The sequence below is a fragment of the Salminus brasiliensis genome, chromosome 22 (genome assembly GCF_030463535.1).
Source record: "Salminus brasiliensis chromosome 22, fSalBra1.hap2, whole genome shotgun sequence".
Classification (NCBI taxonomy): domain Eukaryota; kingdom Metazoa; phylum Chordata; class Actinopteri; order Characiformes; family Bryconidae; genus Salminus; species Salminus brasiliensis.
The window spans coordinates 33,270,402-33,294,961 of NC_132899.1; the positions used below are offsets into that span (position 1 = coordinate 33,270,402).

A 24,560-nucleotide genomic window follows, 5' to 3' on the forward strand; every position below is an offset into this window, starting at 1 on the left:
ACTAAACTTACTAAAAAAGAAATAAAATTTAAATTTAAATAAAAAGAAATCACACAGAAGATTCAATATTAACGTTTTTATTGCTTAAACTGCCATTAGGACAATCTATACCAACCAAAAAAAAGAATAAAATTAAACAAACAAAAAAAAATAATCATCTGGGCATGACACACTGGAAATCAAAGCGAATATTCTGGGTTAAATAAAATAAAAAGAACAAAAATGGTCCACTGTGTTCAGTAACCTGCAGCTCAGGCAACTGCAAGCTTCACGAAACCAGCTCAGAAACTGGGCCAGCGAGAGTACATACACTCCTCAGTAACAGAAACCAAGGCAAGCTAGATTAATATTCGTCTTGTACATAGAAACACAAACAACCAGTCATCCATCCATTCATCCATCCATCCACACATTCAAACATACAGTGCAGGAAAGCGTTATTGTAACTGTGAGCAAGAATCAGGGCTGGGGTGATGAGAGTCCAGCACAGTTCGGCGATTTCCCTCCCAAACACACCAGATTTAGACAGCTGAAGTGAAAGGAGAACGTCAATGATCTTCCAGAATCATCTGCAGAACTGCCCAAAACTCAGGCTGTGAGAAGAGTTTATTCAGAGTCGGGTTTGGTGTGAAACTGAGCTTCACTGTAGAGAAACTTACCCACTCTGATTTCTTTACAGCGGTGGTGAATGGAAGCAGGCGTCGGTCGCCATGACTACAACACAGATATAGCCCATATTTTATTTACTATCAAAATCCACCAGTGCAGCTACACAAGTCTTCTGAGTTTTATATGGAGTGATGATGATGATGATGATGATAAAATAGTGGAGAATCTCAACTAATCCAGTTCTCTTTAGGGACTACTTTCTGTAGCCGCACTACACCCTGCAGCATGTATCCCTCCACCATTTTAATGATCTGGTTCTAAAAGCAGGTTCTAGAGCCGAACTCTTCTCAGAACTCTGGTAGAACCGTGTCTCAGGCATCAGGCAGCGTCTTCATCACCATTAGGTGAAGAACTTTCTGTGAGGAGCTTTTATTAGAGCTTCAGACGTCTGCTTCCCTTCACCTCCACTGTAGAACTCCAGCTCTGACTGGGGTGAGGGGGGGGGGTTATCTAGAACCGAGCGTTTCACCACACCACCAAACCCCCACTCTGATCGAGTCTGTTCACGTCTTTGATTGAGTGAACGGCAATGGAATTCCTCGTTAGTTTGTCTGGGTTAACAGGTGTGCTTGAGCAGTCTGGACCTCCGGAGGTCTTGTGATAAAAAAATACAAATAAAGTGATAAATAAAAAAGACTGACTGTGGAAAAGTTAAACGTGAGCTAGAACAGAAATACAGTGAAGATGAAGATGTGAAAGGGTTGATCTTATGTTTAGGGGACTCCATATGGAGCTCTTTCTATGACTCCAGAGGTCATGGGATGTTTACATTTTTCATAAAAAAGGGGTCCAATATATTAACTATTCAAAATCCTGCTAATCACACTAATCTGAATACAGGAGCAAACCTGTTTCACACCTACTTCAATAACCTAGCGACTCCTTGATTAAAATAATGCAACGTTCCCGACGCCTGCTCTCCTCAGCAGACCAACATCTAACCAGGTACGCCGTAGACCTCATCTCCCCGCTGCTAGTCCAGCTACTCTCTACATCACAAGCGCAACAACTGCACATGCTGCCGCCGCCGCCACCGCCGCTGCCGGACAGAGCAGAAAAAGAAAACGTGAGCATGCATCCCATAATGTCTTATGGCACCAAGCTTCTACAGTAGCTAAAGAAAACAAACAAGGAACCTCGGTGTGGAACATACTGACAGCAGTTCTAATACTGGAGCTCTGAAACCTGAACCAAGGCAGATCAGTGTCCGAGTCCGTCGCCTCGCTCGACTCATCTACGACAACCGCGAGGCACGGAAGCGCTTCCTGCAGGGTAATGGGGAAGGATGCTCTCCATTTCTGTAGGTTTCGATTATGCTGCACATTTTTGGATCTCAAAATTTGGAGTTAGTGTCAATGTCCCAACACTAGGAGGGTGGGTGAGGACTAGCACACGCCTCCTCCAACACATATGAAGCCAGCGATCGCCTCTTTTCCAATCGCCGCCGGTGCAGCATCGGTACGCCAGCTAACAGACGCCTGCGCTGACCAGCGTCACACTGGAAGTGATGTGGGGAGGACGTGCCATCAACCGTCCACCCACCCCTGAGAGAGCGAGGCCAGCTGTGCTCTCTCTGACTCCGGCTGCTGATGGCGAGCAGCACGACCTGTAAGATACGAGTTCATATCTTAACATTCATATAATCTCAATATTTCTGACAAAAGCCAGGCCGCATGCGTTAAGCCCCTACCCTCCTAGTGTCGGGTCACACCTCTGAGAATATCGAATTCAAAACCACTTATTTCCTCAATAAAGCTGATTTAAAATCTCCCAATTTTGACGGAAAATCATTTTTAGCATGTTGGGAACGAGCATCCGTACCCGGCCGATGTCCTGCCACCTGAACTGCGTCACAACCACCTGCACTCTGGCACCGGCTTAGAGGCTCAGCTCGCTCTTTTATTGGAATCAGGCTGGTGAAGCAGTCAGGAATCGGCTGATCTAACTGATCTAATTGAAGAACGTGTGCAAATGAAACAACGGAGGAACTCGAGGCGCTACACGCTGGAATGGTGACGACAGCAAAGCAGCTCCTTCATCCAGAGACGTACTTCACTACCCGTTCGTACCCAGATCTTCGGGGTGGGTGGTGGGAAGGGGGTATGGAGACGTAAGGCTTTATATAAAGAGCGCCTTCGTAAGCATGCTAACAGCTGCTGCTCGGGGTGCGGAAGGAGGTTCTCCTCCTCGTACAGTTCTTGTGTTTTTAGAAAACTACTCTTAGAAAACTACGAGGACTAAAGCACGGGAGCCGAAAGGAAGTCGGGGCCTTCAAAAATAGAATCTCACGCGTCCACCTTATGTCCGGTCCTAAACAGTTACACGAACGGACCGCTCAGGAAAGGCTGGAGTAAATTCTGCTTGATTGTCCCGTCAGCTGTGCGTGGGAAGCTGACGCTGATCGGGTCCGGGGGGGGGGCTGGGGGGGTCTCGGTTAGGAATGCAGAGGAACGCTCTGAAGGGGGTTAGCATCAGTGAGCTGAAAACAAGGTAAAAGAGGAGCAGAACCGGGGGAGGGGGGCGGGGGCAATAAAAACCAACTGCATGGGTGGACCCTGCGGTTCAAGTGTGTGTAAGTGTGTGTGTGTGTGTGTATGACAGAGAGAAGGGGGGGGGGGGATTCAGACGGACAGCGAGACGAAGCTGTTGTACTGCTGGATGTTGCGTTTCAGGATGTCCGAGCAGGGCCCCAGCACGCGCTCGAACCGTGGCCGGTCCAGCTTGACGCACTTGAGGGGGCCGCGGGCCACCACGGTGGCGGCACGGGGCCGGTTCATCAACAGGGCGATCTCACCTAGAGATAAGGTGAGAGAGAACATCAACTTGCAACAAGTAATGGATGCATATGTACTCCAATTAGCTCAGTAGCACTGTGCTAATTGGTGGGATCTAGGGTTGGGGGGGAACTGGGCAAGAAGGTGGATTCAGAAGATTCCCACCAAAAAAACAAAAAAAAAACACCACTTACCAAAGTAGTCTGAGGGTCCTAACCGGCCCACCTCCACAAACTCCTCATTCTCTGACCTTCGCTGCAATACTGCCGCACAACCCTGGAGGAACATACATACGAAACAAAGCTTCAGAGACTCAAACTGGCAACAACAACAAAAAAGATCAGCGAACCGGAGCAAGGAAAGCGGGCCAGAACCTCCAATATGATGAAGAACTCATCGCCAGGTTCTCCCTGGACCACGATCTTCTGACTGTCCTCAAACTGCACCGGCTCCAGAGCGTCAGCCACCGTCAAGCGCTCCCACTTGTCCAGAGACTCTGCAAAAGCACAGGTCACGAAACTACGTTACTGGAACCTTTAAAGCTCGAGACCCCTGCGCCCGTTTTCGGCGGCTCGACCATCAAGCATCAAGCAGGACAGGGCGAAGGAGGTCACGCTTCGGGGATTTCACGTAAGACGCTGTTGGAGGAGCTTACCTAAAATGGACACTTTGCTGAGGAACTCTTCGTACATCTTCCTCTTCCTCAGAGTGCTCCCCTAAAAAAAAGCAAGTTGAGAAGAGAGTCCGGTTTAGGTGAGGAGGCAGTAACCACTGACTGCACTGGTCTGGTGCCGTGGCTCAGGGAGCGTTACCATCAGTATTCTCCTGTAGCTGTCTCTGTCGATGCCCCACAGCTTGACGTTGGTCTTGGCTCTGACTGTGGCTGCCCGGGGGGTGCCGTAGATCAGCGCCAGCTCTCCGAAACTGCCGCCCTCGCCGATGCTGGTTGCCCACTCGTTGTTCACGTACACCTGACAACCAGATTTTTACACTCACGTAAAAAATTATTGAGCACACTAAAGCCTGAGCAGGTACTTTTGTTTTTTTCGGTGGAAACCAGTGGGAAAGAGGCACTCGGCACTCTGCACTCAGACCTCTCAGGGGTTTAGACCACCTTTTGGGACATACCAGTTTCAGTAAATTGGTGGCCAACATGGAGATAGATCTTCATTTAATTACATCGCAGTATTTTTTTGGGTATGTCGTGGATAGCTTCAACAATTCTGGACCGCTGTCCAACAAGAACAACACTGGTAATGGTAGCACTCAAATACTAAATAATAGAAACCCTTACATGATTAATTACTAACAGTAATTCATTTCTATTATTTTCAAAAAGATGTTACCAAGCTACAAGAAATGGACACTTACGTCCATTTCTCCCTGATCAATTACGTAGAAGTTGTCGCCCTCGTCACCTGTGGAAACGGACAAGGTAGAGAACAAGGTGTTTAACAGCTTATTGCTCAAATCAGTGTGTGTGTGTGTGTGTGTGTGTGTGTTAAAGCTGAACAATGTTGTACCTTGCTGAATAACAATCTCCCCGGCGATGTAGGTGACTGGAAACATGGCATCAAATATATCACTGCGTGAGAGGACCAACAAGAGAAACGGCAGGTCAGCTGCTGGTCAGATGACCAGATATACATAAACACAAACACGTACGATCGTTTATAATATATATATATATATATTTTTTGACGCTACTGACGCTACCTTCTCTCGTTGTCGTCCAAATGTGAGAAGAGCACGTTCTTTTCGATAGCTTTGGCCAGAGCCGCCATGGTTTTATAGTCTTTCGGAATGACCTTAAAAAAAGAGAGAGAGAGAAATACACCGAAATGAGCGTCTTCACTTCTCTCCAAGCTGCTCTCGAAGAGGCAGAGGAACAGAGCATCCTTTCAAGACAGCGGTCAAAAGAGCGATTCATGGCCTGGACGAGGCCGGCGTGACGTCATGGCAGCTGGGAGACCAACGCAGACTGACCTTTCTGACGTAGGAGGCGGCGTCCTCCTCGGTGTAAACCTCGGCGCTGATGGCTCCTCTCCTCCGGCGGCCCTTCACCACCGGATTCATGGGAGGAGAGACCTCGTCTTCCCGCGAGTCCGAGCGCGAGCTGGCCTTCTGCTGGTTCAGAAGCTGCTTGGCCTCCTCCTGTATGGCAGCACAACAGCGGGGGTGAGCGGCGGGAGACACCGGCCGGCGGTTTACGTGTGTGTGTGTGCGCATTGAAGCTTGGGCACCCTGTGAGGCACGGTTTGTTGATTTCGGAGAATTGATTACGCTTCTCATCTTAGCGTGATCTGATCATCCTGACCTGCAGCCAATTCAGTCACTAGCCTTTTTTTTTTTTTTTACTTCATAAATCAACAATACCTCAGAAGTGCCCAAGTTTTGCATCCTGTAGCTTTGCTATTGACATATGTAGACAATCCTGAACCCCCCTCCTCCACCTCTGACCTTCTCAAGCCTCTCAAAGTACTCTCTCAGGAAGGCCATGGGCCTCTCGGGTCGCGAGGTGCACAGCTGTACGATGCAGTCCTTCAGCAGCTGCTGGATGTTGTGTTTCTGCACGTAGAGCTCACACTCTCGCAGGCTCTTCTCCTCCTCGCTGCTCACGCTGCCCGACGCCATGCTGACCTGAGGGCGCCAGGAAAGAGACCAGTGAGGTGTAGGGGTCGGGGAAGACAGCAGACACTGGAACAGAGTCAGATCAGTATGTGCTGATATATTTATTTATATGTATTGATGATGCTGGACTCCGCAGGTGACCGTAACAAAGTGGCGAACCAAGTTCCGGGACTTATTTCAGACCCTAAATCTAAGCAAAACAGAGCCTCCAGCCTCAGGCAGAGTATTCCCAACCATCAGGCTCTAAAGATAGCTGTTAGAGGCTTCAGGCGTCTGGTTGCATTCACCACCACGGTCAGCAACCGTCTCTGTAATTACTATGAGCGTGTACTCGGCAGCAGAACCACCCCGCTCCACAGCACGGGAAGGAAATCACTCCTGTGTTGTTTTGATAATTGGATTATCACGATTATAATCTGTAATAATCTGAGGGGTGATGGAGAGCAGTGCAATAGCCTTGAATGTACAACACGGATAGTTATTATATTGGAAAAACATCAATAAACATGTTGTTTGTATTAAATGACACAATTAAGCACCACATTTAAACATATGAGACGTTATGACATGGTAATAATCTGTAATAGCAGCACTGACTTGGACTGTAATAGAATCCAATGCAAAGCAAGGGTTTCTGCACAAATAGGGAGTTTATTGGACAAATAGCCTTAAACTTTTGACCCTGACACTTATTACAGTCTTATTACTGTGTAATAAGTGAAAAAACGCGTTATTGGCATTAGACTGCACATAATAATAAGTGATAAACACGTTATAGCGTTTAGTTTTCAGCTCGTCTTCGCAACTCTCCAGTCCACCTTAAATGCCGCAGGAGCTGCAGCCTGGCGACCCGGGCGCCCCATTGCAAAGCGCTGCGCCGTTTAAGGTGGACCGGGATTTTCCGCAGCGCTTTATTGTTCATCGCGACGAAGCCGCAGATTATTTCCTTTAGCTGAAATTAAGCGCTGAATATCGATCACGGTGGAAATACTCGGATGTTCGGCACATTATCGATCCGATAAATGGTCAATTTTAAGGTCGCGAGCGCCATCTTCATCTGTATAATAAACAAACGACGGCGGCGGCTAGCTGTTAGCCTGTTAGCCTGGATTCGGTCGTCGCCGTTGAACGGCAGACTGCCACGACACCCTGCGGGACCGGCTCCCGCGCGGAAGAGGTGATGTCGCGTGAGGTCTTACCGAAACTCCTGGTGCTGCTCGGCCTCCGGTTTCACCCTCTTTTCTGTCTTTTCTGCCCTCAGACCGTCGGTCGGACACTCCACCGGAAACGGTCAACACCAATCGAAAAATTTGCCATTGACGTCAATTCGCCTCGCTGTGACACGGAGACGGTAACCAGGGGCAACCTTAAAGGGCCCGTAGCAACAGCGACGTAGCGAAGTAAAGAGGAACTAGTAAAGAGTATAAACATCAAACAGAAGAACACTGTGGACAAAAGTATTGGGACAGCTGCTCGTTCACTGCCTCTTCTCAAATCAAGAGTATTAAAGAGCTGATCCTGCTTCTGCCCCTGCTGTCCAGAGAAGAAGACTCTGTCTGTCTGTCCATCCATCCAACCATCCCTCTGTCTGTCCATCCACCCAACCATCCCTCAGTCTGTCTGTCTGTCTATCTGTCCATCCATCCATCCATCCATTCATCCATCCATCCCTCTATCTGTCCATCCATCCATCCATCCATCCATCCATCCATCCATCCAATCATCCATCCATCCATCCATCCATCCATCCAATCATCCATCCAATCATCCATCCAACCATCCAATCATCCATCCAATCATCCATCCAACCATCCATCTATCCATCCATCCATCCATCCATCCCTCTATCTGTCCATCCATCCATCCATCCATCCATCCATCCAATCATCCATCCATCCATCCATCCATCCAACCATCCATCCATCCATCCATCCATCCATCCATCCATCCAACCATCCATCCATCCATCCATCCATCCATCCAACCATCCATCCATCCATCCATCCATCCATCCATCCAACCATCCATCCATCCATCCATCCATCCATCCCTCTGTCTGTCCATCCATCCATCCATCCATCCATCCATCCAACCATCCATCCATCCATCCATCCATCCATCCAACCATCCATCCATCCATCCATCCATCCATCCCTCTGTCTGTCCATCCATCCATCCATCCAATCATCCATCCATCCATCCATCCATCCAACCATCCATCCATCCATCCATCCATCCATCCAATCATCCATCCATCCATCCATCCATCCATCCATCCATCCATCCAATCATCCATCCATCCATCCATCCATCCAACCATCCATCCATCCATCCATCCATCCAATCATCCATCCATCCATCCATCCATCCAACCATCCATCCATCCATCCATCCATCCATCCAACCATCCATCCATCCATCCCTCTGTCTGTCCATCCATCCATCCAATCATCCATCCATCCATCCATCCATCCATCCACCCCTCTGTCTGTCCATCCATCCATCCATCCATCCACCCCTCTGTCTGTCTGCCTACACATAGCACACCACCTCGTTCATTACTGATTATCCGGATCAGGTGTGTTGGGGGCTGAGTAAACATTAACATAGGCAGGGTCGTATCCAGAGCTGGGAAGCACTAGACCACTAGTGTTCTAGATAAGACGGCGAGACGACTATATTCCCCATCAGTGTGGAAAGCTCTGGACGCCGAGGGTAAAACAAAAATGTGTAAAATGTATCATAAAAAGTGTGTGTAACTTATGATCTACTCTCTTCTGCCCTCTCACAGCCGCAGTAACAGCCCTATAATGGTAAATGATCTGGCTTAAATTTAGTCCACATTAATTTATGTAGATTTTATTTAATACTAATTCATTCAGATTTCCAAGTCTTAAAAGTAACATGTAATTTTTTTATTTGTTCCACAGGTGCAGGAGGACTTTTAACAGAACCAGTAGCTGAACTGGTTTCAATAACACCAACCTTGTCTTATTTATTACTGTAATATTTAAGTATGAACATGTTTAATAATAGTTAAGCTCTTAAAACTCTTTGAAGTCATACAGGTTGATTAATTCGTGAGTTCCTCGGATCTGTGCAGTGTTTATATTAGCTAGCGCTGGCTAGCCTGTTTCTTATACAGTCGTATTGATTAAGATGGAGCAAAGTGTTTTGTGTGTAATTGGGCAGTTATTAAATTCATATTCAACTATAAATTAATTTTGGGTTGGTTTTACGTGGTTCAGGGAGTTTTAATGCGCTATTATCGAGTATATTTTGTGTGGGGATTTAATTAGCGAGCGTAGCGGAGAGGAGAGGACTCTTATTTTGGAACCGAGTGAAACCGTCGCAGGAAGCCGTGGAGCGGCGCACAGGACAAGGATCCCAGCTTAAGCCTCAAGTCCTTCTGTTTCAGAAATGTCCTGAAGGCCAGCGCTGTTAGGAGTGCAGGCCTGGCAGTTTAGGGAAGCGGGATTGGTGAGTATGTCCACTGCCTTGTTTAGAAAACGCGAGTTTGCACCTTTGTCCTTGCTGCTGTTCTTCTTCTGGGAATTGTCCGGTCCACCTTAAACGCTGCAGCGCTTACAGCCTGGCGCCGAGGCGGTACTGCTGTGACTGCGGCACCATTTAAGGTGGACCGGACAATTCAAATAGATGTGAAGTCAAGCAGGTATCTCAAGATAATGACTTCCTATCTCAATATAATGACAGTATCTTAGGATAATGACTTAGTATCTCAAGATAATGACTTCTTATCTCAGTATAATGACAGTATCTTAGGATAATGACTTAGTATCTCAAGATAATGACTTCTTATCTCAATATAATGACAGTATCTTAGGATAATGACTTAGTATCTCAAGATAATGACTTCTTATCTCAGTATAATGACAGTATCTTAGGATAATGACTTAGTATCTCAAGATAATGACTTCTTATCTCAGTATAATGACAGTATCTTAGAATAATGACTTAGTATCTCAAGATAATGACTTCTTATCTCAATATAATGACAGTATCTTAGGATAATGACTTAGTATCTCAAGATAATGACTTCTTATCTCAGTATAATGACAGTATCTTAGGATAATGACTTAGTATCTCAAGATAATGACTTCATATCTTAATATAATGAGAAGTATCTTAGGATAATGACTTAGTATCTCAAGATAATGACTTCATATCTCAATATAATGAGAAGTATCTTAGGATAATGACTTAGTATCTTAAGATAATGACTTCTTATCTCAATATAATGACAGTATCTTAGAATAATGACTTAGTATCTCAAGATAATGACTTCTTATCTCAGTATAATGACAGTATCTTAGGATAATGACTTAGTATCTCAAGATAATGACTTCATATCTTAATATAATGAGAAGTATCTTAGGATAATGACTTAGTATCTCAAGATAATGACTTCATATCTCAATATAATGAGAAGTATCTTAGGATAATGACTTAGTATCTCAAGATAATGACTTCTTATCTCAATATAATGACAGTATCTTAGGATAATGACTTAGTATCTCAAGATAATGACTTCATATCTTAATATAATGAGAAGTATCTTAGGATAATGACTAAATATCTCAAGATAATGACTTCTTATCTCAGTATAATGACAGTATCTTAGGATAATGACTTAGTATCTCAAGATAATGACTTCATGTCTCAATATAATGAGAAGTATCTTAGGATAATGACTTCATATCTCAAGATAATGACTTCATATCTCAAGATAATGACTTCATATCTCAAGATAATGACTTCATATCTCAAGATAATGACTTCATATCTCAAGATAATGACAGTATCTTAGGATAATGACTTAGTATCTCAAGACAATGACTTAATATTTCAAGACAATGACTTAGTATTGTTGGATAACAGCTAGGTATCTCAACGTAATGACTTCATATCTCAATATAATGACATTATCTTAGGATAATGACTGAGTATCTCAAGATAATGACTTCTTATCTCAATATAATGACAGTATCTTAGGATAATGACTTAGTATCTCAAGATAATGACTTCTTATCTCAATATAATGACAGTATCTTAGGATAATGACTTAGTATTTCAAGATAATGACTTAGTAGTTCAGGATAATGACTTGGTATCTTAATGTAATGACTTCATATCTCAATCTAATGACTTAGTGTCTTAGGATAACGACTTGGTATCTCAACATAATGACTTAATATTTCAAGATAATGACTTGATATCTCAAGATAATGATTTATTAGGACTTCTTGGGTATCTTAGGACAATGACTTAGGATTGTTGGATAACGACTAGGTATCTTAAGATAACGACTTCATATTTCAGAATAATGACCTGGCATCTCAGGATAATGTTTTGGTATTTTAAGATAATGACTTGGTATCTCAATATAATGACTTGATGTGTGTGTGTGTGTGTGTGTGTGTGTGTGTGTGTGTGTGTGTGTGTGTGTGTGTGTTTACTGCATGGATGTCTTTGTCTTGTCCATCTGGAAAGGTGGAGCGGACAATTCGAACAGATGTGACCTTAAGCCTCGTATAAAAGACAGCAGATCAATGTATTCTTCTAACCCGACCCACTGTGTGGCCAAACACACTCAGAACCGACCTCACACATGCTCTCCTGGTGCTGAACACCATCAAACTCTCACAGCAAGTGTGACATCTGTTATTAATGAGCTGTGTTTTATCTGCAGTGAAAGTGAAGTGAAGTGCAGATGGAGATCAGAGACAGGGTCCAGTGCAGTGTTACAGCACGTCAGTCATACCCATGGCAGTGGAACCGGAGGGCAGGTTTGGGTTTCTGGTCCGTACAGGGTCAGACAGGTGGCATGTGGAGGAGGGTGTGGAGGCCGTGACCGCGAGCTGGTTCGCTCTTGTTGTGTTTGTATATTGACGTACCAAACTCCGACTACTCCAACAGGGTACTGCCACACCCTTACTGGTGCTGTCATGTGGCTAGACCGTGACCTACTCTCCACTGCAGTACTTCAGGGTGGACTATTGCCTCTGACACGTGATCCAGGCATCGGCTGCCTCGTCATATTTACATATCAAACAGTTTTCAGCAAAAATACTTCAGCAAGAATGCATAAATAATTAGCCCATGCCCACCTGTTGCATAAACAATGAGAAAATAATAGTTTTATTCATCATAAGTATCTCAAAATAATGATGTAATATCTCAAATTAACAAGACAGTTGATCAAACTAATGAGAACGTGTCTCAACAGTGACCTAATATCTGAAATTAATAATGAAGGATCTCATTGTAATAATTTAATATTTCAAGATGACTGTGTATCTCATGATAATGACTTAGTATCTCAATATATTGACTTCATATCTCGTGATAATGACTTAGTATCTCAATGTATTGACTTCATATCTCATGATAATGACTTAGTATCTCAATATATTGACTTCATATCTCATGATAATGACTTAGTATCAAAATATATTGACTTCATATCTCGTGATAATGACTTAGTATCTCAATGTATTGACTTCATATCTCATGATAATGACTTAGTATCTCAATATATTGACTTCATATCTCATGATAATGACTTAGTATCAAAATATATACAAATATATACTTCATATCTCAGGATAATGACTCCATATCTCAGGAAAATTACTTGGCATCTCAGCATAATGACTCCATATCTCAAGATAGTGACTTGGTATCTCAAGATAATGACTTATTATCTCTATACCGACTTCATATCTCAGGATGATGAATTAGTTTCACAATATAATGATTTCATATCTCAGGATAATGACTTCATATCTTGCAATGACTTGGTATTTCAACGTAATGGTGTTGTTTATTAAGATAATGACTTTGTATCTCAATGTAAGGACTTGGTATCTTAGGATAATGACCTGTATGTATGCAGTGACTGTGCCCACCACCCTCTGCAGAGCTTTCCACTCTAGAGCGGTGCAGTTCCCGTACCAGAGGGTATTGCGGCCCTCGTCAGAATACTCCCCACAGTGCAGGTGTAGAACGTCCTGAGGACGCTGGGGTTCATCCCAAACCTCCTCAGCCGGCTGAGTTTCTAGAGGTGCTGTTGTGTCTTCTTCACTTAAGCAGGTTGATTTAAGGGCTTTCTCAGGTTTACCTGCAAGCTCACCATCAAGGAAATGAGTGAAACAGCACAGGGAGGGGCTCTCTGGGCTCAGCGGCGGATCTCAGGTGACCTGTAGCTTTTGAAAGCCCCCTTAAGAATTAATGAGCTGCGAGACGCACAGGACCCGCTCTTCTCCTCAGAGTTAATAACCCGCTCACTTTCATGCAGAAACCCCGTATCGGGTGACTCCTTGTTCCTCGCCCTGAGGACATTCATTCAGTGCTGAGTTACTTCACGGCCGTTCCCAGCTGGCCACCCTGATGGAAAGTGTATTGGACAGAAATCGCTTAAATATTTACGGGGGGGTGTTTGTTTTTGCTGTTAGCCTTGGTCTCCAGACCAGCACACCAGTCCGTTCAGTCAAGGTGTAGAGGGGCAGACGTGCCAGGTGATGGAATCGGTGAAGATGGAGATGCTGTAGATGATCTACTGACCCTTTTATTATTTTTTTTATTATTTCAGACCTTTTTAATGGAAGCAGAAGATTAGAAACTGGGTGAGAGCAGATATGTGTCCTGAGGATGGCTTTGTTTGTAGGACGTTACTGGGGGAGAGGAGTGGGTTCAGAGGTTTCTAAAGAAAGGAGGGATGCTTGATGATCTCACGGTTCTATCAGGCAGATGTTTGGTGATATCTGGTGATCCAGAGGAACGGAATGTTTCGGTGCCAGTGGGCTACAGCGAACCTCTGCTCACGGTTGTCCGCTTGCCTGGTCAGAGGTTTGATAGAGCTTTGAAATTTGCATCACCTGGTCTTTCCTAACGATTTCTGTGAACAAGCCTCAAGCTAACTAAGGTTTGAGAGCTCGAACCTATTGAGGTGCCGAGCTTCATGGGGCCCTATTTTAGCGATTCTAGTGTCGGTGTGTCTTTGCTATGGTAACGACTGGAAAAGTTCGCCTTGCTGAGCTCGAACCGCTCAAAAGTCATGTACCGAGTCTCTTAATGACTCATGAGTGTGTTGTTTTTGTTGGGCGTATCGTGCAGTAATAAACCAACCAGCGTGCCGCTCGCCGCCGTTACCTTTAAGAGCCAGGTGCGGTCAGTCTGACCTTGGCGGGTTGCTGTTTCAGTGGTGTAAAGCGTGGGGGAGTGTACGAGCGTCAGTGGAGCTCCAGTGTTTTCCGTTGCTGAGAAATTGACCCCATTGGCATTGAGATTCACAAGAGAGAGTCACAAGCAGCGCTGCTTTTTAAACGGCGCAGGCGGAAGGCTTGGAAATGGACTGTTGGTGGGGTGTAAGACAGCGCCAGAGGTACCCAAACTTCTGCATGCTATTGGACACCTGGGCGTTCTGTACTAAACTGTATCTGTAGTAGAATCTGCATTCAGAACCTCCGCTAATGAGAGCTGTATGGTTCTCTAATGCTGATCCAGGGGGTTTAGCCCCAGATCCGCCCTTCAGAGATAATCAGGTCCTCCACGTCGGAGCACTCCTAAACCTAAAAGTGATCTGAGGAGAAGTCTCCTGTTACTCTGTTGTTGCTCGGAGAGCTCCGTTACGCTCAGCCTGTATTTACTTTCTAAGGTTGCGGGATTCAGGGGGGATTAGATTCTAGTCGTGCTGCAAATTTTAGCAGGAAGTGCGTACAGTACTCGTCCTGCAGGGTAATGAGTGTCCGTGGAGCGCTTGTGCGGCACGAGTGTGTCCTAGAATTACCAGTGTGTGTGATGGTTTCCAGGTTTCCAAGATTGCAGAGCTTTTCTGTTTTTTTTTTTTTTCTGGGTCCTTTTTGTAAAAATTACCATTTTTAATTTAGTTTTATTTATTTATAAAAAAATTCATTTCTTTTCAGAAATTAAAACATTTCAATCAGATTTAAGATAATGTTTCTCATTAATATTGATGTAATAATAACACAAATTGTAAATTATTTCTAGACATTTTTTTTTATTTTACGTCATTGTTTTTATACACTGAATTTCTTTCTTTTAAAACATAACAAATACTTATGCTTAAAGACATACAAATAGACTAGATTAATACTTTTGTCTCTAGATAAAAGTAAAATTACAATTCAAACATCAAAAAAACTGTTACATAATCTTACAATGTTTTTACAACAAAATTTATTTAAAATTATTGTTTAAAATATTAGATATGAAATAATTTTACTCACCAGTACGTAACATTTTTCAGGGAGGGAGGGGATGCGCAGCTGGAGGTGGTATTTCTCCCGGGTCATGCACCTCTCCCTGCGCTGGTTCCGGCTGTGTCCGCGGCGGAGGCGGCCGAAGAGGGCCGGCAGACTCCGGGATCTGTGGAACTACGGAAAAGTCATCCTGAACTCCCTCTACTTCAACACCCTCACCAACTGCGACACGGTGCTCGACTCCATGTTCGAACCCGTTTACTGGCTGGTGGACAACCTGACCCGCTGGTTCGGGGTGGTGAGTTGACCAGTGTGACTTGGTATAACTGTAAAAGTATTGGGACAGCAACACCAGTTCTTATTTTGTTTTTTTTAGGGTAGAATTTCATCGTTCGTTTTATAATATTTACAGCTGGGTGTGTTAAACAATATGGCAGCCTTGGTGGAAGAAATGCAGCTTCTTTTAGTTTTAGTTATTTAATTATTAAATTGGGTTTAGATCTGTTGATCAGCCTCAAATCGTCCCCCTGCTCCATGGTCTTGTGGCGTGATGAGGTGCAAATTGGCTTCTGTAGACTTCGTTATCGTCTCAACGTTAAAGATTAGTGAGCTCACACTACCTCCACCATGCTTGACAGATGAGAAATTATCCTTTCTTTCTCATTCTTTTAGATAGAGGCGAAAAGCAAAGGAACTGGCCTCGCTGTCCTAATACTTTTGGCGAACACTGCGTCCCAATCACAGAAACAAGACGATCTTAATTGGAAGGAAAACACTTTCTGTTGAGTCTGCTTGTCTCTAATGCTCCTTCTCCTCCATCTTCTCGTCTTCTGGAAGGTGTTTGTGTGTCTGGTGATCGCTCTGACCAGCTCTGTGGTGGTGATCGTGTACCTCTGCGTGATCCCGCTGATCATAGACACCTACCCCACTCACTGGATCCTCTGGCACCTCTGTTACGGCCACTGGAACCTGGTGATGGTGGTCTTTCACTACTACAAAGCCACCATGACCTCTCCTGGATACCCGCCGCAGGTGCTTTTTTTTATGCTACTAATTGACATGTATTTATTGTCTGATAGGGACTTTCGGGCTTTGACCCGCAGATTAGGAGACGTTCAGTTAGCCGTGTGTTACTGCAGGAGTCGGTAATGCTGTTAACGGACGCTTTCATTTTAGGAAAAGAGTGACATTCCAACAGTGACCATCTGCAAGAAGTGTATCGTCCCCAAACCAGCCAGGACACACCACTGCAGCATCTGCAACATGTAAGTTCCTCACTGGCTTTGGAGCATCTGAACCAGCATCCTTCAGCATCTCTAATAAGATCTGAAGAGAGTCACTCAGAGTGGGGGGTTCGGTGGGTTTTGAGTGAAACGCTCGGTTCTAGATAACCTCCCCCCCCAGTCAGAGCTGGAGTTCTACAGTGGAGGTGAAGGGAAGCAGACGTCTGAAGCTCTAACAATAAAAGCTCCCCACAGAAAGTTCTTCACCTAATGGTGATGAAGATGCTGCCTGATGCCTGAGACACTGTTCTACCAGAGTTCTGAGAAGAGTTCGGCTCTAGAACCTGCTTTTAAAATCAGATCATTAAAATGGTGGAGGGATACATGCTGCAGGGCAAAAAAAGTAGTCCCTATAGAAAACTGTGTTAGTTGAGATTCTCTGTTTTTACAACATCATCATTGTCATTCCGTATAAAATCAGAAGACTTGTGTAGCTTCACTGGTGGGTTTGGATAGGAAATAAAATATGGGCTGTATCTGAGTTGTAGTCATGGCGACAGACGCCTGGCTCCTTTCACCATCACTGTAAAGAAATCAGAGTAGGTGAGTTTCTGTATAGTGAAGCTCAGTTTCACACCGAACCCCCAGTTTGAATAAACTCTTCTCACAGGCTGAGTTTTGCAGAGAATTTAGAAATACTCAGCCTCTCCCTTTATTGTAATGTTAGCCTTGTTGGAATCTGTTATATTCCTGCCTTTTCCTAAATAGTAAAATTGATATTGTCTGCTGCTTCTAAACTGTAAATATTACACGATTATGCTGTGCTAACTCTTTCCTCTCTCCACCTACGGAAAATTTAATACCAGGCATTTTCTGTTTGTCACAGGTGTGTTTTAAAAATGGACCATCACTGTCGTATCCTTTTTCTACGAACTACTGCACAGCTCCTGCAGCTGTAATTGTTTTGCAAATTGATCAAACTCCTGCTCTGCATTTTGCCCTTAACCCGTCTGTCCTGCAGCCTGGCTGAATAACTGCGTGGGCCACTTTAACCACCGGTACTTCTTCTCCTTCTGCCTCTACATGACCATGGGCTGTGTCTACTGCAGCATCAGCGCCAAAGACATGTTCCTGGATGCTTACAATGCCATCGAGGTAAGCCAACGACCCCCAGACAATCCACATGTTCCCTCTATCCCTGTGCGCTGGAAGTTTGGCACCCCGTCCGAATGACGTGTTGTTGATTTTCTAAGAGTTAATAAGAAAACAAGGCAGCGAAATGAGATTCTGCACATTTTAGAGCACAGTTTCTAAAGGTGTGTAGAATTTAACATAAACGCACAGTTTCAGTAATGCGAAGCACCAAAAGCTGTTTGAGCACAAATTGCGCCCCCTTGTGGAGCATCTTTAGCCTCCTACAAGTATGAGTAAGAGTGAGTTACCATCCAGGTCCACGAGTTGCTTCACATGTATAAAACCAAGACAGAGCTGGAGTTATTCCACACGCCACGTTTGATGTATTTGTAATTTCTGCAATATGTTTATTTCTGAACCGTCCTGTTGTCCCTGCAGTCGTCCCGGTATGCGGAGGTGCACATGCAGGGAGAGCCAGTGTTTGAGGCGGGGGTCCTCTATAGCCTCATGCCCCCTGGACAGGTAGCCCAGAGAGGCCGCAAGCATTCACTGGACACACCGAGTCGTCACGCCTGTCTGCAGCTTTCCCCATTAGCTTCTCACCTTGCGTGACCATCTAATCTGATCGGTGGCCCGACTCCAAGTAGTAGGGCTAAGTGGATTAGAAAGCAGGCACAGCCTAGTGACATTCAGGGAAGGTCCAAAAGGACCCCAGAACTCAATCCACTTACCAGTGAACTTGCAGCCTTCTCCACACACTGTCTCAGTCTGTAGGTTAGATTACGTAAGTGATTGGAGCCTGTGTTTCACTGAGGTTCATGGTGACCAGAGGTGTGTAGAGACTCCTCAAGCCCTCCTCTAGTAAAAGTATTGGGACAGTGACCGTGATCATAGAAGATAAAGGAAGGATGTAACCATTGCTGTATCTGTTGTAAACATGCCTGGCCTCCTCCTACAGTGTCGCTGCAGTATCTACAGAGCGAGATTTCCCATTTCACAGACTGAACTCGCCCCTCTGATGATGTATATCGAAGGTGGGAGGAGCTTTTGAGGAGCTGCAATAGCTTTTCGGGGGGGGGGGGGGGGGGGGGTTGTTGAGGGTAGGCTGTGTGGTGGTCTACTAGGTGGAGAATGGGTTATCACAATACCAAAAATTTGGCAGTTGGTACCAGTACCACGAAAATTTTGCGATTCTTGACACCAGTTCTGATACTGCGACCAGGGGCGCTGGCCAGGGATTTTGGGCCCCACAATTTTGCCAAAATCCTCAATAATTACATTTATAGGGCTCTTGTCAGTCACAGGCCCTTCCAAATCATACTACCCCCCCCCCCAATTATTAAAAAATAAATATATAAACTTATTTATACATAAAATATATAAATAAACCTCTTTCTTACGATCCTGAGGCACTTCTGCACAATGTTTTGCTGGATGTTATTTGTATTGATTCGATTGACAAGGATCTTATAATATCTTATAATATTTTTATAATATCTGACAGTAGTCCTAATTAAAATCTGAATTTTCTTTATTATTTGTTTATTTTTTTATTTATGTATTTATTCGTTTTAGCTGGTTTTAGGGTGTTTATTCTGAAATTTGCCCTCACTGTGAGCAGACAGGCAGAGCAGCGCCTCCCTTCTCGTTTTTTTCTACATTACGGGCGGAAACCTGGTGCCTCTTTCGCTCTAAAACGGCAAAACCGTGGATCTAAATCAGGAATATTCTCATTCTAAACGTCTCATCTGTTGGTTTTGGAGTCTCTGAGCTGAGCGGTGAGATCAACACTGTGGTGTTCGTCGGAGGAGAGGTGGTGTGTTCACAACAGAGTTCACATAAGTTCCCCCATAACACCAAAAAAGGGCTTTGTACACAACTCTGGTCAGACGGCGTGGTGTAACGAGCGAGTCCGTGGTTTTCTAAAGTAGCTGGACTTTCACTTACACTTTTAAATGGTCGTCTGATGCTGAGGATCTGTTCTTCCGTCCCCTTTCTGTCCATCAGAGCTACTATCAGACTCCTCCACCTCCGTTCACATCTCAGGAGAGGTTGTTCCATAAGAGCCTCCTTTACCTGTGGGTGCTCACCAGGTAAGACTCCCTCTCACCTCCCACTTTTATAAACATCACTTTAAGCTGTTTCAGACTTAACGTTTTTTCATTTGTACCGTTTTCAGCTCTGTGGCGCTGGCCTTAGGAGGCCTGACCATCTGGCATGCCGTGCTGATCACCCGAGGAGAGACCAGCGTGGAGCGACACATCAACCGCAAAGAGGCCAAGCGACTGAAGGAGAGGGGCAAGGTGAGCCTGCCATGCTCAGTCTCCCTCTGCGACCAGGACATTTTACAGTTACATGCTCTGCACTTTTACTGGGGTTGAGGAGGGGTGGTCATCACCACCCAACATCCTGACTTTACTAAAAACCACAAAGAACTGCAGGCAGCTCCGCCCACACTGCAGCACTGCTACTGCTACTGCTACTGCTACTGCTACTGCTACTACTGCCACTGCTACTGCCACTACTACTGCCATTACTACTGCCACTATCCCTGCTACTGCTACTACTACTACTGCCACTACTACTGCTACTGCTACTACTACTACTGCTGCCACTACTACTGCCACTACTACTGCCACTACTACTGCCACTATCCCTGCTACTGCTACTACTACTACTGCCACTATCACTACTACTACGACTACTACTACTACTACTGCCACTACTACCACTATCACTACTATTACTGCTACTACTACTGCCACTACTACTGCCACAATCCCTGCTACTGCTACTACTACTGCTACTACTACTGCTACTACTACTACTGCTACTACTACTGCTACTACTACTACTACTACTACTGCCACAATCCCTGCTACTGCTACTACTACTGCTACTACTACTGCTACTGCTACTACTACTACTACTGCCACTACTACTGCCACAATCCCTGCTTCTACCACTACTACTGCCACAATCCCTGCTACTGCCACTACTATTGCCACTACTACTGCCACAATCCCTGCTTCTACCACTACTACTGCTACTACTACTGCCACTACTACTGCCACAATCCCTGCTACTGCCACTACTATTGCCACTACTACTGCCACAATCCCTGCTACTACTACTGCTACTACTATCACTACTGCTAATACTACTACTATCACTACTACTGCTAATAATAATATTAATAATAATATTAATAATGGTAATATCTCTCCTTGCAGGTGTTCCGGAACCCGTATAGCAGCGGGAGAATAAATAACTGGAGAGTACTGTTTGGTGTAGAGAAGAGGAGGTACGAGTCTGTATAATGCACCTCTTACTCCCCAGCAAAGCCCCCTCCCCACTCGCCCGACACCTGAATTCACACCTTATCCAGTGTCTTTATGTAAATAGTAATGTAAACATTTCAGTTCTATATTAAATATTAAACCTGGGCATTTTAAACAGATCAGTAAGGTGTGTGTGTGGGCTACGTATTCATTGTGTAAATATGTGAAGTGAGCGTTAACCTGATTTGATTGGATATTTACTGTAAAATGGATGGCTATGAGTTCTAATTTATTATTATTATTATTATTATTATTATTATTAATAATAATATATATATTTTTATTCCAACAGTCACTGGTTAACGCGGGTGCTCTTACCCTCCAGCCATCCGCCCCATGGAGATGGGATCATCTGGGACAGCCCTCCACACAGAAAGGAGCCCACGGCCATATGAACTGTCAGTCAGGCCGAATGGACCCACATTTCAGTCCGGCCCTTCCCGAGCAGTCGACCCGAGAAGGGTGAAGCTACGCTACCGCGGCGCGGCGGCTGCGTTCACATTACACATGAGTGCTCAGGCCTGGTCCTGATACCTTCTCTTCACCTGCCCACCTGCCCCCTAACCAGCAGGGCACATGCTCACATGCTTATTTCTTTTATGTAGCTTTATGTATGGACCAGCGATGGGCACCCCCACCCAAAGCAGCTGTAGCTGTAGCTCCTCACACCCTCCAGATGCATCATCAGAAGGTGATTTTGGTTGTTTATGGTGGAAAATCTCACTCTAGAGCTTCTGCAGCTCGGCCGGAAGTGGAGAGCGCTCATGTCTCCGACACGTGCCTGCCTGGTAATGTGAACGTAGCCTCTGGTGTGAGAAGCGATTCTTTGTGTTTTATGGGTTTTGTACCGTGTGTGTGTGTGTGTGTGTGTGTGTGTGTGTGTGTGTGTGTGTGTGTGTGTGTGTGTGTGTGTGTGTGTGTTAGTGTGAATTAGCCATTAAAGCGACTGAAGTGAGCACGTAGTTCAGAAGCTGCACTTGGTGCCAGAGAGCCACTGCGGAAGGCCCTGAGCTCCTCTGTGAAGAAGTCAGGCAGGCCGCAGCTCTGGAGCGGTGGCTAGAGCTCAGTTATTTATGACAGCTGTATATATTTTATAGGGTACTTGAATGTCCAGCAGTTTCTGACGGAGGTCCCTGATGGAGGCCGTGCTCTGAGCTCTGGAAATCCTGTGGCATTTCAGGTGTGCCTTCGAGTGCACTGCAGTGGGCTCACGGTTCCAGTGTGTTACATATCAACTTCCTAACGTTCCTAACGAGACAAGGGGTGCAAGAGGTGCGCCGGTCAGGCCGAGTCAGGGTGGATGACCGTGCCTTGCGGAACCCACCCCGATCGTGCTGTTTTCCTCAGTGTGGGGCAGATCGGTGGCCGGCGACGGGACCGTGAGCTCAGCGGAGAGAGCGCGTGCTGCACACGAGCAATAACCATCACCATGACGATAGGAGATACAGGAGCTGTGCTCCCGACCATGTGCGTATTTGTACCTGTTGTACTTTTTATACAATAAATAACGTTTTAATTAACGTGCGTGGAGTCGCCTTTTTGCGTTGCTCCTCCCACTGGTCTGTGGTGATGTCATCAAATAATTAAAAAAAAGAAGGAAAAGTGTTTAAGACGAATATGCAGATGAGCTCTGTTCTGGTTGGCTGCTGTGTGTTGTGCCTCCTTCAGAAGGCAGTCTAGGCTGTTTGGGAGCTTCGATGGGCCCGAAGTTACGGGAGGTCCGACTCCCCCGGCAGGGTTGGATATGAATGTGTAGTTCTATTTCTTTAATCTTATTTATGAACTGCATAGGGTCATGTGACCATATCATTAAAAAATATATTTAATAACTAAAAAGATGCCTTGAAAACATTTAGGTTGAGCCACAAAAAAATCTATGAATTCTAAAATTATTAAAGACATATATAAACACTTATTATTGAGCCATGTTGGATTTTGAAATATTGCTGCAATCTGGCAACCCTCCATGTGTTGCAAATGTTGGGGTGTTCCAACCAAATAGCTTTTCTATTAAATTAAAATTATATATATATATATGTTTTTCTTTCTTTATTTTTTTATTTTTATTTTGTATTAATATTTTTTATGCAAACTATTTTAAAGACGTCTTCAGCTGTGTCAGATATGTTTAAAATGTGTTAAAAGAAGAAAAGGTTTACTTTTAATTATTTCGATCATATTTAATATAATTAAAAAGATGACGTTACTCCTCCCCGCCGCTGTCCTCCAATCAGAAGCCGAGAAGAGGCTCCGCTCAGTCTGAGGGGAAGCTAAGCTAAGCGGGGCTAAGCTAAGCGGGGCTAAGCTAAGCGGGGCTAAGCTAAGCGGAGCTAAGCTAAGCGGGGCTAAGCTAAGCGGGGCTAAGCTAAGCTAAGCTAAGCGGGGCTAAGCTAAGCGGGGCTAAGCTAAGCGGGGCTAAGCTAAGCGGTTATGGAGGGAAAAACACCGCCCGACATTAACTTCATTATTCTGAGGAGATTAATTTGTATTTATAGGCTTTTTTCTTCATAAATGGCAAAATTGCTGATTTAAGTTTTATTAAGCAGCAGATAGAGCGAACTGGACATTCAGAAAGTGTCTCTGTGAGGAGGTTTTAGTCGTTAGCTATGAAGCTAATGTAGCTAATGTAGCTAGTGAAGCTAGTGAAGCTAGCTGGCTAAGATTTTATTAAGAGCTTATTTACTAATTTATTCATTTATTTTTGTGTGTGTTATGAACATATATTGAAGCTAAGCTTGGTTATAAGACTAAAACTGCACTGTAACACACTTCAGTCTTATGAGCAAAGACTAATTACTTAATTACTTAAATTACTTTAGTCATTACAAGTCAGTGTATTTCACGAGTGCTATATTACCCCCCTGTCTCTCTACAGGGCTTGTGAATGAGCGGAGGGGTGTGTTGGGAGCTGGGAAAGCACGAAAATGGGCAGTTCAGGGTCCCTCCTATAGACTAGATTAGCTAGCTATAGATCATGGGGCCCTGACACTGCCCCTGCCTCCAAGACCAGGGTTGAGGAACACACTTCTGCACATGGTCCCCCTTATTTTGTACCACCAGCTCAGGGATGGCGGCTCTGGTTCTGGGGGGCCGGATTCCTGCACAGTTTCTAGCCTTTCTGCCAGGGTTAGTAGGCAGAAGGGGATAAGCGAACGATGCTGGGCCACCGTTGCCCGTTGTTGGGGTTGGTAAAGGTTAACGCACCCATGAGTGATTCGTAATGTCTCTTTTTTTTTTATCATCAGGAACAGAAACTCGCCTCAGACCCCAGTAAAAGCAGTAGGTGGCTTCAGGATGGAGGCAGGAGGTGAGTGTAGGGGAAGACAGCGGGCCCCATGGTTTAAACAGCAGCGCTGCCGACGAATGCGGTGGTCTCACAACGAGGGGTGTTCAGGTCAATTTCTTGGCACCGGAAAACACAGGAGCTCCACTGACTGAAACCAGCCTAGGCAGACGTTCGTTGCTATTTTGGCAGTGAATCGTCAACACAGCCACTGAAATAGCAACCCGCCGCGGTCAGCCTGACCGCACCTGGCTCTTAAAGGG

The 24,560-nt window shown here is 44.9% G+C and overlaps 2 protein-coding genes across 2 annotated transcripts; one reads left to right on the forward strand and one right to left on the reverse strand.

Annotated features, from left to right (window-relative positions):
* Positions 1–61: 61 nt before the first annotated feature.
* prkar1ab (protein kinase, cAMP-dependent, regulatory, type I, alpha (tissue specific extinguisher 1) b) lies at positions 62–7,382 on the reverse strand. The gene is made up of 11 exons (XM_072666696.1): positions 7,274–7,382; positions 5,904–6,083; positions 5,430–5,597; positions 5,160–5,251; positions 4,967–5,028; positions 4,815–4,861; positions 4,256–4,414; positions 4,099–4,159; positions 3,818–3,939; positions 3,638–3,719; positions 62–3,463 (listed from the first exon to the last, which is right to left on the reverse strand). The coding sequence occupies exons 2-11, from the start codon at positions 6,075–6,077 to the stop codon at positions 3,291–3,293; spliced, it is 1,140 nt and encodes a 379-aa protein (XP_072522797.1). The 5' UTR covers positions 6,078–6,083; positions 7,274–7,382; the 3' UTR covers positions 62–3,290.
* Positions 7,383–8,808: 1,426 nt separating this feature from the next.
* On the forward strand, positions 8,809–22,538 carry zdhhc16b (zDHHC palmitoyltransferase 16b). Its single transcript, XM_072666695.1, has 11 exons — positions 8,809–8,887; positions 9,005–9,554; positions 15,364–15,614; positions 16,154–16,348; positions 16,493–16,581; positions 17,426–17,454; positions 17,561–17,694; positions 19,681–19,766; positions 19,853–19,976; positions 20,907–20,977; positions 21,307–22,538. Exons 3-11 carry the CDS (start codon positions 15,375–15,377, stop codon positions 21,407–21,409), a joined length of 1,071 nt encoding a protein of 356 aa, XP_072522796.1. The 5' UTR covers positions 8,809–8,887; positions 9,005–9,554; positions 15,364–15,374; the 3' UTR covers positions 21,410–22,538.
* The last annotated feature ends 2,022 nt before the right edge of the window (positions 22,539–24,560 follow it).

Coding starts and splice junctions, on each gene's coding strand:
- zdhhc16b (XM_072666695.1), top strand. CDS start 15,375: ATGCGCAGCTGGAGGTGGTATTTCTCCCGGGTCATGCACCTCTCCCTG. Junction 16,582..17,425: donor CACTGCAGCATCTGCAACAT/GTAAGTTCCTCA, acceptor TGTTTGTCACAG/GTGTGTTTTAAAAATGGACC. Junction 20,978..21,306: donor TTTGGTGTAGAGAAGAGGAG/GTACGAGTCTGT, acceptor TTATTCCAACAG/TCACTGGTTAACGCGGGTGC.
- prkar1ab (XM_072666696.1), bottom strand. CDS start 6,077: ATGGCGTCGGGCAGCGTGAGCAGCGAGGAGGAGAAGAGCCTGCGAGAG. Junction 5,598..5,903: donor ACTTTGAGAGGCTTGAGAAG/GTCAGAGGTGGA, acceptor GCTGCCATACAG/GAGGAGGCCAAGCAGCTTCT. Junction 4,415..4,814: donor TTGATCAGGGAGAAATGGAC/GTAAGTGTCCAT, acceptor TCTGGTTGTCAG/GTGTACGTGAACAACGAGTG.